Source organism: Botryllus schlosseri, chromosome 2 (genome assembly GCF_051294905.1).
Source record: "Botryllus schlosseri isolate E-star chromosome 2, Bs_hap1, whole genome shotgun sequence".
NCBI classification, from domain to species: domain Eukaryota; kingdom Metazoa; phylum Chordata; class Ascidiacea; order Stolidobranchia; family Styelidae; genus Botryllus; species Botryllus schlosseri.
Genome location: NC_137237.1, coordinates 27,140,576 through 27,156,216, shown reverse-complemented (window position 1 = coordinate 27,156,216; position 15,641 = coordinate 27,140,576). Strand labels below are relative to the sequence as shown.

At 41.3% G+C, this 15,641-nt stretch overlaps 2 protein-coding genes across 3 annotated transcripts in view; one reads left to right on the top strand and one right to left on the bottom strand.

The window, feature by feature from the left end:
- Positions 1 to 15,641, top strand: part of LOC145457428 (uncharacterized) — a 502,676-nt gene that overhangs the window by 306,295 nt on the left and 180,740 nt on the right. The window lies entirely within an intron of this gene.
- On the bottom strand, positions 4,890 to 15,046 carry LOC145457193 (coiled-coil domain-containing protein 24-like). Of its 2 annotated transcripts, XM_080335380.1 has the most exons (6): positions 14,317 to 15,042; positions 10,050 to 10,193; positions 9,074 to 9,161; positions 7,689 to 7,876; positions 6,184 to 6,450; positions 5,921 to 6,119 (listed from the first exon to the last, which is right to left on the bottom strand). In XM_080335380.1, the coding sequence occupies exons 1-6, from the start codon at positions 14,455 to 14,457 to the stop codon at positions 6,060 to 6,062; spliced, it is 888 nt and encodes a 295-aa protein (XP_080191506.1). In that variant the 5' UTR covers positions 14,458 to 15,042; the 3' UTR covers positions 5,921 to 6,059. The 2 variants fall into 2 exon arrangements, with proteins under 2 accessions (XP_080191498.1, XP_080191506.1); XM_080335372.1 differs by having other exon boundaries at positions 4,890 to 6,450; positions 14,317 to 15,046.

The window sequence follows — 15,641 nt, the reverse complement described above, 5'->3', positions numbered from 1 at the left end:
CGTGTGTCATTGGACCCACCGGGTGGGGACCGATGACACGTTCGAGCAACAAATTTTGAACGCCCATAAATATTTTTTGAAAAGACGGATATTCATGTATATGTGCGCGATAGGTAAAGCTTGTATGAAAGTGCTGAGCTAGCAAAAGATCTGCTGTTTTCGGCTGAACATTTCAGGGCCAGCGATTATTTTCCGATTTTTGATCCATCGGTACCACATCTCCCCTACTTCATATTTTCTTCCGAATAATTTGAAGAGTGTCAGCTGGAAAAGCTTCGAGTTTTAACATATTTCTGTCATGAATATATTATTAAAATTTGAAATGCGTAAGCCTAGTTAATCATGCCTAATATCTATACACCATACAAACAGTGTGTGACGACCACGAAGTCACATTTTCACGTCAGAATACTCTATTGTGACGTCATTTATATGATTAACATTGCATGCACCCCTTGCCCCACCACCCGATATTGTCACGAGCCGCCACTGGTTCAGGCTATATCTGTTTTATCTATTTCTGGATTCTTGTAATTGCACCATTCGTGTTATGTTCGTATAGTTACAGTCTATAATTATCTCGGTCTGGTAGTAACAAAGTTGATTTCTGTTTCATGACTTGTTTCGGACTGTTGTGAATTCTTAGTTGACACGAGTTTACCACCATGGAGTTGTTCATGTTAGTTGTTGGTCTTTTTCCAATTGATTCATGTGAGGCAGTGGTTCCCAACCTTTGTCGACTCATCGCCCCCTTTTGAAGCTCCACACCGATCATCGCCCCCCAAATATCGGGAACCGAGAAACAGCACTTCGTCACCCCCCCCCCCCCCGAAAAAAAAACGTTGGTCATTGGCCCCATATGGGGATAAACCAAACCCCTGACCCCCCTTAGCCAGTGGGCCTTTGGTCGCTACATATCAGCTATAGTCCTACCCTATTTCATGTACTGTTTGTTGAGTCACCGTATTTCGCCTAAACGCGCGAAGCGCGACAAATTTATATAATTCATGTTTGAATCGGTCAATATGGTCGATGTGGTATGTTGGAAAAGGTAGGACCCCTAAATAATAATTAAACATCTTCGGCGGAATCGTTGTTATATTGACTTCTTTACATGATAATATCTCGTGATCTCCAATATCTGCTATGTCAGAAGATATGGAAATCGTCAAAACGTACCAAACTAAAAGACGCACATGATTTCATATTGGTATTTCTTTACTGTCAAATAATTTTTTCCTTGCGGGATGGCATTTGTCCTGTAGGGTTAAGGTCGCCAGGACAGGAACATTCGACGCCAGCCATTGAGGCGCCAATGGACAAGTAAACATATATTGTATATATATCGAAGTTTTCGGTCAGCACAAGGGCATTCCTTTTGGACTAGGTCTTCTCGCTGCTGATCGTTCTGGCACACTTCTCGGAGTCGCATGTTACACGACCTCTAACTTCATATGTCTTGGTGCGTCGTGGCGCAGTAATGGCCGACGCCGAAGTCTCCCATTTCCATAAATCATGCGTATTTTTGTAGGGTGACGAGGACTCCAACATCAAGATACATGACAATATTAAATCGCGCGCAGCGCGAAAACTTTTGAAAAATTCGCATGAATTTCTAAAAAATTACTCTATCATTCATGTTAATTCACGAAATAAATTGGGCTTCCTTCGATTTCGGGCCCTCCACTCCCAATTGGGGGATTTGGGGTGCGGTAGTTACGGTCCCGACTCCAATATAGTCGTTTTAACGCGCCATCGCCCCCCTATCGCTCCCTTTGTTGTTTTCGCCCCCCCATCGCCGCCTTCTTCCGTTTTCGCCCCCCTATCGCCCCCTTCGCCATAATCGCCCCCCTAGACCGCCAAATCACCCCCTGGGGGCGATACCGCCCACGTTGGGAACCACTGATGTAAGGTCTTCGATCAGTGGCGTATTTTTAAGATAGTTTGATGTACCTCCGCGTGCTAAAATCACTTTCTTGTTCCATTATCACAAGTTATCACTTTTTGTAGCCTTGTTGCCAATGTTGCATCCTCTGATGACAGCTATTGTGGGACAGAGTGCCTTTCCAATTCAGTACGTTTTTCAGCTGTGGGCATTTTCACTCGTATTCCACCAATTACTAGGACTTTTCTGCCCTTCTGTCGCAGTACAGAAAAGAACACATGTGTTCGAAAGGGTAAGCTGTGGTGATTAATTTAATTAGGAGTGCTGAGACTACTGACTATTCGAATTAGTATCGTTTGGGCAAAAAAGGCAAACTAAATACTCCGTCTCCGCAATGCATTCGTACCTCTTCAATTTGATGTGAAAGATTTAATCATGCATTATCGTAATTCCCCGAGTATACCCGCCTACAGACTTTGTGTTTAGACTATCGTAATTTGAATATTGAATTTTGACTAGAATTAGATTATGTCTTGAATGTCAGCAATTTTTACAATTAGGCTACATGAATGCCTAAAAATTCTCCCATTTTATAATATTTCAGCCAGTATTCCAGTATATAGGCTTACGTTTTGTTGGGCAATTGTGGGCAAGTCTGCCCATGCAGTAACTGATTACCACTTTTGAAGGCGCGGAATAACTACTAAATAACTGCACTGTGTTCTTGTGAACTGATCTGTATTACCAATAAATCATATTCTCAATTGACAACATCACGTCATTATTTTGTTATTGCCCACTTCATGTTGTTATATCTATGAACAAGTAGGCCTACATGAAGAATGACTCGCGTGGCTGAGATTCCCCACTATCTGATTGTATAGGCAAGTTTATGCTTAATATCCATAATCAATATTAGGACGTGCATGAATGATGTGACAAGATTAAATATTTGTCTAAAATGTGAACATATTTTGAAGAAAAAAGCATCCATGTCGAGTGTTCTTTCGAAATCTATCGCCGCTGCACCTAACTCGTCTTCTCAATGATTGATTGATTAATTGCTATTTTAGCTCAGATCTGACTCATATGTTTCTGTTTCTATATGTAATTTCACACATACATGCACAATGCACATTCATGTTTGTTTTCTTGATCACATGCAGCATGAGCGATCCGTTCAAAATTCACATCTTCGCTGTTTGAACGTAATATCCATCCATCCACTCAATCTTAACTATCTCCAACGAAGATGAGACGAATCGCCTGCGCGTCACATGTCCGTCTCGGGTAATTTCCGTTTCTTCATATAATCAGTTACATTTCTTTTTGTATTTTATCACGATGCATATTTCGTTTTTGATTTCATAAAGTGTATGTGAAGTGACTAATTTTCAGGGTTGTAACCAAGTCACAAGGTGACGAGCCACAAATCAATTTCACTTTTATAGTTTTGACTCGAGTCATTTTCAATTCACCGCCGAGTCAAATTTAAGTCGGCGAGCAGAGGGTCGAGTCCAAGTCACTGTGTTAAATGTTCAGTTTCAAGTTAATGTATTGTTAAGCCCACTTTTTAAAACCCTGCTTTGTTATATCGAATGCTTCGCAGTCATAATATCCTAAGTTTCCTCACTTCTAGCAGTTCTGGTCTCATTTTCAAATACCATTAGGCTACTAACAGACGAAATACCAGTAGTGTGGTAACTTGACTATTCTTCTAAATTACAATGAAGTATCGGCCTTTCCGTACATTTCTCGAGTCATATGACCTATCAAGTCGAGTCACCAACAAATCGCGAGTCGCGTCATGACTCGAGTCATTACAACCCTGCTAATTTTTCAGACCCACCACAATTAGGAGCGCCGAGACAAACGAAGCTATTGAAGGCAATGAAAGTTACCACCCGTATAGCAACCATCAGAGAAAGCAGCTACGGACGGATTTCTGATCTCAATTATGGAAGACTGCTTCTGGCATCCAATTTGCTTGATAAAAAAGGGTCATGGCGACCTGCGAGATCTTTCATTTTAACCGGGTTTGCACTTTGGTCTCCAAGGTGACTCGCATTCACCGACTTTACGATACTTCCAGTTGTGCCCCGGACGTGTCCGCATAACTGGTCTTTAATATCCAACAAATCGATTGAATAAAGAAAGGCATTACATCTACGAGGGGACTACATTACGAGGTAGGGTAGCAAGCCATAATTTCGCCTCGGAGTAGGGATGCTTCTAGAACTAGACCTAATACAGCCCGAGTGTTTTGCTGAAATCTGGTACGAATAGAGTCTTGAGCTCAGACTTGGACAACTAGATAATTCTAACTGTCTAATTAAACTAATTTGAGCGGAATGCCGATAAACTAATTCTAATTGAATATGTGAAATATTTTTGATCTAATTCTAATCTAATTTCTGGTGTTTCTAAAAAATCTGTTGGAAAACTGCAAGATGCGAAACGAGCCAAGCTTGCTGTACGAGTGTACGACTGTACGTACACACAGTCACACATTCGCCATTCTCTTGGTATGAGAATGAGCTCTGATTTGATACGAACTGAACGTGATCCAATTCTAAAATTTTGGCAAATGCAGTAATTCTTACATAAATTGGAAAAACCGTGTAGCAATAATTCAATTGTATTGTAATTTGGAAAAAGAAACTAGATCTAATCAGGAAAAAAAATTATGATCTGGTTTGGAAAAGGTGAAAATTTATCATAGTCCAACCATGTTTGAGCTGTGTCTCGAACCGTGGAGGTGTCCCAGTTTGTGCCATAGTTTTAAAGTAGATGATTTGGGAAACCAACAAGGTATTTTCAACCCCAGTTACCTTGGGTCGTCACGTGCAGCCTGTATTTGACTAGTAACTGAGTAGAAATCCACTGGATTACCACGACTTGTACAGTACTTGACTACCAACAATGACTATTTCCCACCTATCAAAAGCACCGTCACCACCATCCGAAAGGGTTGACGAGCCCAGCAGCAAATCATGCAGCTCAATTTGTTACAAATCTTATATATTTGCTGTCACTTAGTAACAGCCAACAAATGCATATGATAACCATGCGCGACATATCACAGAGCGAAATCTTGTCATGTTTCCGGAGCATATTAAAATAAGGCAACTTCACACTCCCATCCGTGAATCGCAATATGTTTCAGTAGAAAAACACGAAATTGCATGCAAGCCATAACAAATGTAGGGCTTCAGAAAGACGTAAAAGGCAAAAAGTAAATTATAAGCCAAAAGAATTACCATGAGCAATCAATTTCTAATTTCACATCCATAAGCTACCGCAGCAATACTGACACTTCTAGGCCTATATGAAATTGTTTCGAAATTTGAATATAGGCCAATCATTAACTTATTCACTAACAATCGTTAAAATCACATTCAGCAACACTTACAGTATTCATAGCCGAGTGTGTTGAAGTGCGCAGTCCAAAAGGGGTACGAGTCTGCGACAAAGCTGGAGTGTGGTCAAAGTAATAAAGTATCACAAATGACGCAATGTAACTTGTGTATTCCGCCAAGATCTATCATAACAGTAACAATACAAATATCATTGTGAGCACTAAAAATTTAGCAAATCGAGAATGAAGCCACGAACACCCCATTGCAATTTCAACAACCCAGCACGCACTCTTATCAGAAAAAGCTGACATAATTCCGAAAACCGCTATATAACGATATAACGCGGTCGCTTGAAACTGTGGCCAACAGGATGCTGCATCACAAATCTCCGGTGCCGGGCACTTTAATTTTATGAAATTTCGTTCGATGCACGGATCTTCTGGGTTGCGCTGGAGGGCGCGGGCATACCGGTGGCTGCGGGCTTTTTGCTTGATAACTCAACACTGAATTGGAAAACCCGCTGTCCGCTGAGATTTTGGAAGCGTACTCGCATTCCGCAGTAACACTGCATTGCTTGCTTTCAATACCAAGTTTGTCTACATTATTATTGGTGACACCAGATTGTTCGTACGCAGTGTCGCTCATACCAAGTTCACTCACAGGCCTAGACGACACGCCACTGTCTGGTGTACCGCAAAATATCCGGCTATACTGCCTGCTTGGTAACATTTCCTTACCTAATACTGAACTGCCGTGCGGTAACATTTCTGAACAACTTTCTTTGTGTGGGATATCAGAGGCTGAGTTACGACGCCTCAATTCTTTCTCACATGTTTTAATACCCTTCCCAGTCGGGTCCGTGTTACTTCTGCTTCCTAGTAAAGAAACGGACGGTTCTACAGTAGAGTTACTAACGGGCTTGCTACGTGGGATAGTTACTTCCGTTGTGGATGCTGAATACTGGATTGCGGATGTTGGCCGGACTGGCGGTAGATTTTTCCTTTTTGGAACCGGTGTCGTGGGTCTGATCTTGCTCGGTTGTTGGTTCTTGCGATTTTGGTGAGAGGAGCTCCCGGGATTGATGACTGGGCTCATTTCGATGCTTTGAATCAGACGGTTTTCAAGCTTTTTGCGTTCTCGTTTCAGCTCCATGAGCGACGGTTCAGGAATTTCTTGAAAATCGCAATGTCCTTCTTCGACGCATCTCTGCGATCAAAATAGAAGCAATATCAGAATCAGCGGTAACTGCGGACCATGTTCGGAAGCATGTTGAAGAAGCAACAAACTGTTGAGAGCACGGCCTGCTAAAGGGACATATCCGCTTTAAGATATATTGCGTGGGCCCTTTAGTGTCGATGGCCAAAAAGATGTCATCACTTCCATCCAGATTACGATATTCCTCGAAAAAACTAGCTGGTGATTAAAACCAAGTTAATCACTTTCTTCCATTTCAAAATGGTCAACAGATAGCTTTTGAAGCCGTTGTAACTGGTGACAATTTACATTAGAAATATAGTTCCTGAATTCACTGAGGTCCACGCCTAAGCTGGATCACTTATCTAGTGAACTCTGAAATCTTTGGCTAGCAGTATGAAATTTAAATCAAGTTCAATTATTTGAAATGCCGTGTCCAAATCCATGATCCTATGATCTAGCGCAGTGGTTCCCATAGTGGGTGATATTGGCACCCCAGGAGGCGAAAAAGCACGGTAGTGGGCTAGAATGTTCGAACCTTCAGTCAATTATATTTGATTAACTGTGTTGGTTTCTTGCTCAATGCTTGACTCATCCCAGCGCGTGAGAGGTGAAAAGGATCAAATCAGGAAAAATAGCTTCACATTACAGCTTTTTTATGAATTCTTTCAAGTTCGTTGCAATGTGTCATTGAAGGGCATCCAAGAACTACTTTTAACTGGACAATAGGGTGAGCAAAAATTAGTATTTCAGCATTCCGCTAAGTAGAACTAGACTACTATACAAACATAACTACTTGAGTAAAGGAAACAAATTGATAAATCCTACTTGACTGCTACAGAAAGTTTGAAGTAGCCTACCTTACTTTGATGACCACTAACTTTTAGGGGGATGATAAAGATATCTGGAGCTTGCGGTGGGGAATAGAGATGACTCCGAAAAGTTTGAGAACCACTGACCTTGCCCTTTCACGGAATTTACCAATTCAAGTCTGGCTTATATTTGAACCGGCACCTGTTTATTTTTTCAAATTCAAATCAAAGACTGTTTGTGTCCACTTATTGAACCATCCCAATCACACTTCGGTTACCTCAAATCGCAGCCTACCCCAGACAACATAAATGAAAGCAAAATTTGACATGGTAATTTTTTCCGCTTCTGTTGAGTTAGCGTCTGTGACTAGCTAAAAAAACAGACACCTCAAACGTTCAAATCAGCATAACTTAAGAAATAAACATGCAATGTCTTACCCGCACGTACTCAATGTCATCCAACAACGTGTCGCATTCGGTTTGGAGGACTTCTCGTAATACATCGATTGGAGTTTCATTATCAAGAACCGGGATGTTTTTAGCAACTCTTTCTATTTGTCCATCATCTAACACAGAGTTTGGAGTGGCTCGCAACACTGGATTGGTCGGCGTCACAGTACGTTTGTCTGGATAAACAGTAGGGTTAAAAAGGTCAGAAAATGCAAATATTAAATGAGTGAGTTTTCCGAATGAAACTTTCCCTTTGGGATTGTGTACTAGAGAGAGTGGATAGTAAGTAGTATTACCAGGACTTGAGTAGTGATTTCTGGTGACAGGATTCCAGTCATTTTTTAAAATGCTTGTAAAATGACTCGAATCGAGTCAATTTGTGTATTGACCCGACTCGTACTCGAGTCATTGTGCATGACTCGAGACTAGGACAGCCAAGACAGACATTTCATTGTAACTTCGCAGAATACTAAAGTCACCGCATTATTGGTATTTTGTCAATTAGTCCTGATACTTGGAAGATACCGTACACATAATCCCTGAATCTTGTTTGGTGGCAGAACTTGTGAAACTTTCACACAAAGAACCACTAAAATTGTCTCCAAATTTACGATCTGTAAAGACCGATAGTTAGGTTATAATCGTTATGACGAGGACACTAGAAAAAACAAAACAAATTGGCAATATAGATTTGGAGATGCCAAGCCGTGTGGTTTTCAGAGTCAGTCACTCCAGCTCTTCTATAAACAAATAAAATAAACCAGAACACACATACATACATACTTATACAACAACCATTCACAATAGATAGTTCTACTGTAAGAGAGGGATGTCAAAGTCAATTTGGGTCGTGGGCTGGATTCAAAAGATTTGATCACTTGTCATTTGACCAGTCAAATGATGCCAAAATTGCACCTTTCAATCCATACCTTTGCTTTTCAGTGGAATGCCTCTTTATCAAGCATATATATTACCGATAATAAGGGCTCTATTCTGGCAACACGTTATGGTCGCAAACAAATGAAGTGGCAAAATACGAGGCTGGTTGAATACACTTTATTACCGCTAAAATAATGACTCTAACTTGCAGGCCACGATGATTTAATTTGATATATTTTTATGCTCCCTTTGTGTTAGTCGTGATGCGATGTCGGCACTACATATGCATTGTGACAAAGCCATCTTGTCGTTGCAATATAGAGGCTACATTTAGCCTACATGAATGTATTTTAATCTTGGATAGAAATGTGCTGGATAATCCAATAATTTTTTTCATATACCGTACTCGGAATTGCTTAGCAGGCCACATGAAACCGTATACCAGGTCGTATGTTTGAGACCGCCTGCTCTAAGCCTACAGAATATCGACCTACCTACAATATGATTGGTGTAATTGATAACATCTTCATTACAGTCACTTGGGATGAAGTCTGTGCCGCCATTTTCTTTGTCTCGTAAGTTCTGAGAAAGAATTATCGTTGGATGAAACAAACGTATGCCTGTGTCGTAGAGCGTAAAGTTACCTATTGATGAAATGGATATCATGATGTTAGCAAAAGGATTCGATTTCAACTATCCATTTGAAATGCAACCTTTGTCGCCACTATTATGTTACAGTATTGCTTCATTTGAAATTTTTGATCATTTCATTTCGGTCACAGAACACTACCAAAATATTAGAAACTCCTTTATTCAATCGTATTTATTTTTTGAGAAATTTCAAGTATTTTCACTCACACCGTACAGGTGCTTAGAGGATAGAGATATAAAACTCCAAGGTTATATCATAAGTAGTGCCATTTTTCACTGCTCCCATCACTATCGCACTATCGCCGACGACATCAGGCAACAACACCTATCATGAAATACACGGAAGGGTTGTTCAAAATAAACTTTTTTCCCAGATTCCGGGGATTCACTGATTTGGCCTATATTGTTAGGTTCCCTAGAAAAAGGCTGCACACCAAATTTGGCTCAATTCCGACCAGCAGAAGCCGCCGCAGAACCAATTGAAATTTTTGAATTTATCAAAAAATAATTGAAAACTATTTTCAAATTTTACTGTCAATTCCATGAAATTGTTAAGTTGCTTCTACCTGTGGGAAGTGATCATAAATTTTTATGCATCGTTCTTTTACGCAACTTCACAATTTCATAGGGTTGACAGTAAAATTTGAAAATATTACCAAAATTGTTTCTAATAAAGTCAAAAAGTCTAATTGGTTCTGCGGCAGTTTGTAGGCTACAGGTTGGAATTGAGCCAAATTTGGTGTGCAGCGATTTTTAGGCAACCTAACAATTTAATCAGTGAATCCTTGGAATCCGAAAAAAAATAAATATACAGCCTACCTCTAATAGCAAATGTATTTCTGCCACAAGCATTTCACGTTGCTTTGGTGGTTCCGGTAGGCCGAGGTGTGTCTGCCGACGGTATCTTGTCGCGAGCTGCTTCTCGGAGTTCAGCTCATACCAAATCTCAATGAGGGATTCCAGCTGAAAGAAAAACAGTAATTTCAAGATGTTTATCAGTTGAACTAGTTCAGAACAATTGACTAAGGAATCGTTATCAAGTGTCTTCAAACCTCGTTTAGTTGTCTTGATATATTCACATAACTATAGAGTGAAACTATAGATCAGGGGTTCTCAACTTCCCTTGCATCACGGGCCGCATTTTAACAGCAAAAAACGCCGCGGGCCGCAGACCATTATTACCGTGCATTTGTGGGCTACTATTAAATTTAGGCTACTGTACCCTATTAACAAGTCGTATACGGGCATAAGTAGTTTTTTATGAATTCTAAAGCCTTAATAGACAGCCTTCGTGTGTTTGCAGCTGCTGTCTCTTGTGAGAAGATTATTATGAATGTGAATCCCAAGTGAATCCCTCCTTGGAGCGTGCATTGCGTTCGTTGCCAAGTCAGTATGTGCAATGTGCAAATCTTCAACCAGAGAACCGAACCCCCTGTTTCAATGTTCGAGTGAGAAAGCTTGATATTATGGTAACTTTTTTGTTTGTGAGGCCATTATCACTTTGAGCTTTCAGTGATATGAGAAGACGTCTGGCGTTCGGGGTCATTTCTGAGCAAACCAATCAACCCTTCTCCATTCCTTCTATGGCTGGAGCCCTGTACCAATAGTTACAGAAGTCAGCTTTGTCAAATTGATGTATTTGCTGGTCCCCTCCCCACGTATGCCCTGGCAGCATTTCCTGCACATACGTCCACTCTGATAAAATACACCCAGATAATTATTAGCTATGTAATGTCTGTGGAGTCGGTGGCTTCGTCCAATGCTAGGCTAAAGTAATCTACGCCGCAACGTGTTTCAGAACATGCGTCAAAAGATTACTGTTACTCTCCTGGCCAAGGTTGAATCACACAACTGACTTAAGCTTCTAAATTAGTCAGGTGATGTTGCCCTTGCTGTTAAGTTCCGGAAACAGCGAATATTCGAACAGTACATTAAAGTTTCATTGAAATTGTCTGGTAGATTTCTTGGGCTTAGCAATATTCCAAGCGGGGCGTACGATGTAAGATGTACGATATCGTAGGCCCCGTTCCAAGTAATTTTGAACGTTGCGTCTTCAACGTCGTCGGCAATTTTAACAATGCCTCAAAATTAGGATTGATGGGCTTGACACCTAGCTTGCAACGTTTTTTCCCAAGAGTAGCCGATATGTATCCAGACGAATTTCCCGTGGTATCATTTTCAGCTTCTACGCTCCATTATGACAACTGATTTTCGACAAATATGACACATCGCGTTTCCATTTGTATCTGAGAGAGCAAATTCATTGTTCCACGCAGAGTTATAAACCCAGTTTTCGCCGTTGCATTTCCCGCTCCCTGCTCTTGTTTCTGTTCAAACCATACGCGGTGAGTGAAACATTCTTCAAAACTGTACTACGCAGCGGAATTCTCTTTAACTCGAGTCGAGCCGAATACCGATTCCAAACAATAAGAATCCAATCCCGAGCATATATCAAGAAACCGGGACACATTAAAGAATGAGTATAATCAAACGAAACAGAGACGGTGCGATAAGAGAGCTAAGAAACCTAATTAATATGTAAGAATGATGTGCCAGTAGAATAATTGTGTTCATAATGGAAGAAGTCGCGGGCCGCAAAATAAACGTCAGCGGGCCGCGGGTTGAGAACCCCTGCTATAGATGGTGTGTGCACTAGGCCTGTTAAAATGAACATTTTTTGCCAAATTTTGTCCCTTTGCCATGACGAGTTCCAGGCATGCAATAATGGCAAATTGATGTTTTTTCCACATGTTTTCATCACGAGATAGGCCTGTGATGGCGAATCGTTTTAAATAGTGCAAAGCTGACTGTGGACATGCTGTATGTGTTTATGACAGGGGTCTAAACATGCAGCCCACGGCGTGGTTTCAGATTTTGGAAAAATACACATGATTATTGTATTTCTATTGCTTTAAATAATTATACTTTAAAATTATTGATCAATATCACCATTTCGGCCGGTGAGAATTAATCGACCTCGCCCTGACTCCCCAAACTCATTAAATGCCACGGCGCATCTGTCTCATCACCGGTTCAGGAGTAGTTAACGACTAGGAGTAGCCATGCGATAATAATTTATATTCTACATAGTTTGCCACAATTAACAAAGTTCTTTATTATATAACACAACGTTTTCTGGAGTCTGAACGAGCGAAGCCTAAATTTACTGCCTTTTTACCCAAGTGCTACGATGCTAATCAGGTAGCCTAAAGAATATTAGGTGTCTATAACACAGAGCAGTAATTATGAGCTGGAGGTAAATTGCGCAGAAAGCAAAAAAATTTCTAGTTGAATACCTTTGTTAAACATAATCAAGTGCAATGGTAGCACATAGACATTTTAGAGATTTGGTGCCTAATCCCTTCTATTACCCCACTTGGAGCTTAGCTCAAACTTACATGGCCATAAGCCAAATCAAAAACCAATCGCACAACTAATGTATTTTCACCAGTAACACTTTAGTCGGTTGCCGGTGAACTCGGACCTTGGTGAATTCAGCCGCACAAACTCGGCACTTGGTGAACTAGGACCTTGGTGAATTCGGCCCTTGGTGAATTCGGCCCTCGAGAAATTTTGTAATAAAGTGTATTAACAGCTATTAATAAGAATTATAGTAATATCAAGTGATTCGTCAATCTTGTAAGGAGGTCAGGGCATGCGTAGATCACGCAGTCACGGCGTGATTAGATCACGCAGTCACGGTGTGATTAGATCACGGATTGCGCAAGCGCGGGAGATAACGCGACGTTCACATATCGACCACGCGTGGTCGGCTCAGTGTGGATTTGAATTGGCGAGGGACCGACGTACGACTTTTGAGAAGATGGATCTCTGTGTTTTACGTAATAACGAAGCTGCCTTGAAATGCGATGAGTGCAGCATCTGGCAGCACATCGCTTGTGGCCCACAAGCTATTATGTCACAAGAAGAGTACTTGAGAATGGTGGAGGAAGATTGGGCGCTTCTTCGTTTTACGATCGGAGAGAGGCAGTGTTCCCCCATGATACCAACAAATATTCCCCATCAACCCGAACAAAAATACATAAACGTCAAAATAAATTGCTTTTTCGTGCCTTTTGGAGAGACGGATATTAGGGTGGGGTGAGGGGTATTATTAGGGTTGGGAAAGGGGTATGTTAGGGTTGGGGGAATTAGGGTTATGGGAGGGGGTCAGGGGGATATTACGGTTGGGGGAAAGGGAGATTAGAGGTGGGTTAGGGTCAAAGTTGGAGTTAGGGTATCTCAAGATTAGGGAAGGGGGATATTAGGGTTGGGGAAAGGGGGATATAGGGGTTAGGGGAAAGGAGGATATTACGGTTGGGGTAGGGTATCCCAAGATTAGGGTTGGGGGAAAGGGGGATATTAGGGTTGTGGGCGGGGGGATATTAGGGCTGGGGGATTGGAGGTGGGTTAGGGTATCCCAAGATTAGGGTTGGGGTGAGGGACACGATATCCAACTCTAATATCCCCCCTTCCCTAATCCTAATATCCCCCAACCCTAATCTTGGGATGATACCCTATCCCAACTTTGACCCTAACCCACCTTCAATCCCCCTTTCCCCCAACCGAGGGCCGAGTTCACCAAGGGCCGAATTCACCAAGTGCCGAGTTTGTGCGGCCGAATACACCAAGTGCCGAGTTCACTGGTAATCCTTCAGTCAGGGACATCTTCTGATTAGTGCAAGGTTTGGCATCAGTGAAAATCTGGCATTACTATGTGGGAGTACCGACACAATTATGACATTTAAAATCAAAATATATTTAGGATTATTGCCATTTCTGGACTTGGAAGTTTCAGCACAAATAACATGCATTCCGAGCTCAAGAAACATCATTTCTTCTCACAGGCGGCTTTGCGCCTCCCCTCAGAGGCTTTCACACCACCAAGTTTGAGAACCACTGATCTATCAGGTTGGGAAAATGGCCCGCTACCCATTTCGAGTTGGAGACCCTTGGTCTATGAGATAGCCCGTCCATATGCTATAAGTCGAGACTAACCAGGTCGTCAATTGGTCAATCGAGGGAGAATACGCAGTAGCATACATATACAACCACGCAGACAAAGATTGCGTGTTGTTGTACCGACCTCTTTCCTCAAATCAGCAGCATATTCCAGCTTCGATATTCCAAGTAGAGAGCGAATCACGGAATGCTTTTCTGGGGATGCTGCATCTTCAATAACTTTCCACACGCATAAAGGTGGTGTGTATGCATTCTTACTTTCCATGACATATTGAAGGTTTCACCCAACACAGTTGAAGCATTTAGGCACAGCTACGAGCCTAATCACCTGTGCTGTGCACAAGTAGTTGATCTGTTATTGAGATATGAATCAACTGTCTGATAAGTTCAAATGCCTAATATTTAGGCTAGTGTTGGCCTATATAGCCGGTGTCCCTTGATTAACACTCAATAATATACTGGGACATAGCTAGGTCCATTTGACTGAATGTAACGGCATAGGCCTTTCAAGTCCTTTCCAGCCCACCCACTTAGACAAGGCCTACTGAATTTATAACAGGCACCAGTCATTTCTACTGGGACAACCATAAGACTTATACAGACTGGGAGATAAGTTCGTAACAACGTCACGAGCTATTGTTGTAAGCTCATTGTATAAAGATGACTTAAGCAACAGAAAAATGCCAGACTCGGAAATGGTCAATATTCTCGTCTATCTCGACAGTGCTTGAATCAAGGTACGGTTACTTTTCCACTTGTCTGTGATGGGAATTTCCATCGCGTGACAGCTGGTATTTCAGTGTTTGCAATCTGACGCAAGTGACCAACTTCGAAACGTTTGAAGTGCTTTAGTGTTGCTACTCCATTGGGAATATACAAGTCAACCCAGTCATCATACATACCGTAGTGGCGTTGCCTAGCCTACAAACAACATGCACCATAATTTCGATTGATTTAAACTTGAGGAAGGTAATGGGTACCTACAACATGAACAGGCAATTTCGAGACCATTTGCATATTTACTTAACAAATCCAGTCATAATTAGCCTGACGCAATGCCGCTACATGGAACGTTAGCCATATTTCCAGAATAGAACATAATTAAACGGATGGCACAAGCACAACTAGCATGAAGTGTCGCATAGCAACATTACATGGGAAAAGATAAAGTGTGCCCTCGCGCGAGAAGGATTTTGAATTATCATGCTCGCTAGGGGAATATTCATTTCATTCGTTTATTATTAATTTCATCAAAAAAAAGCCTAATACAAACAGAATTCCTATTTCCAACATAATGAAAAGATAGGAATAGGAATAGGACGAAACGACTATAGGCTTGCACCCAAACAACACCCACTCTGGCAAAATATGATCATATGATGATGATGATGATTCGGTTCGGTTTATTAACAATTTTTATTAGTTCAATCAATCAGTTTTATTAATATT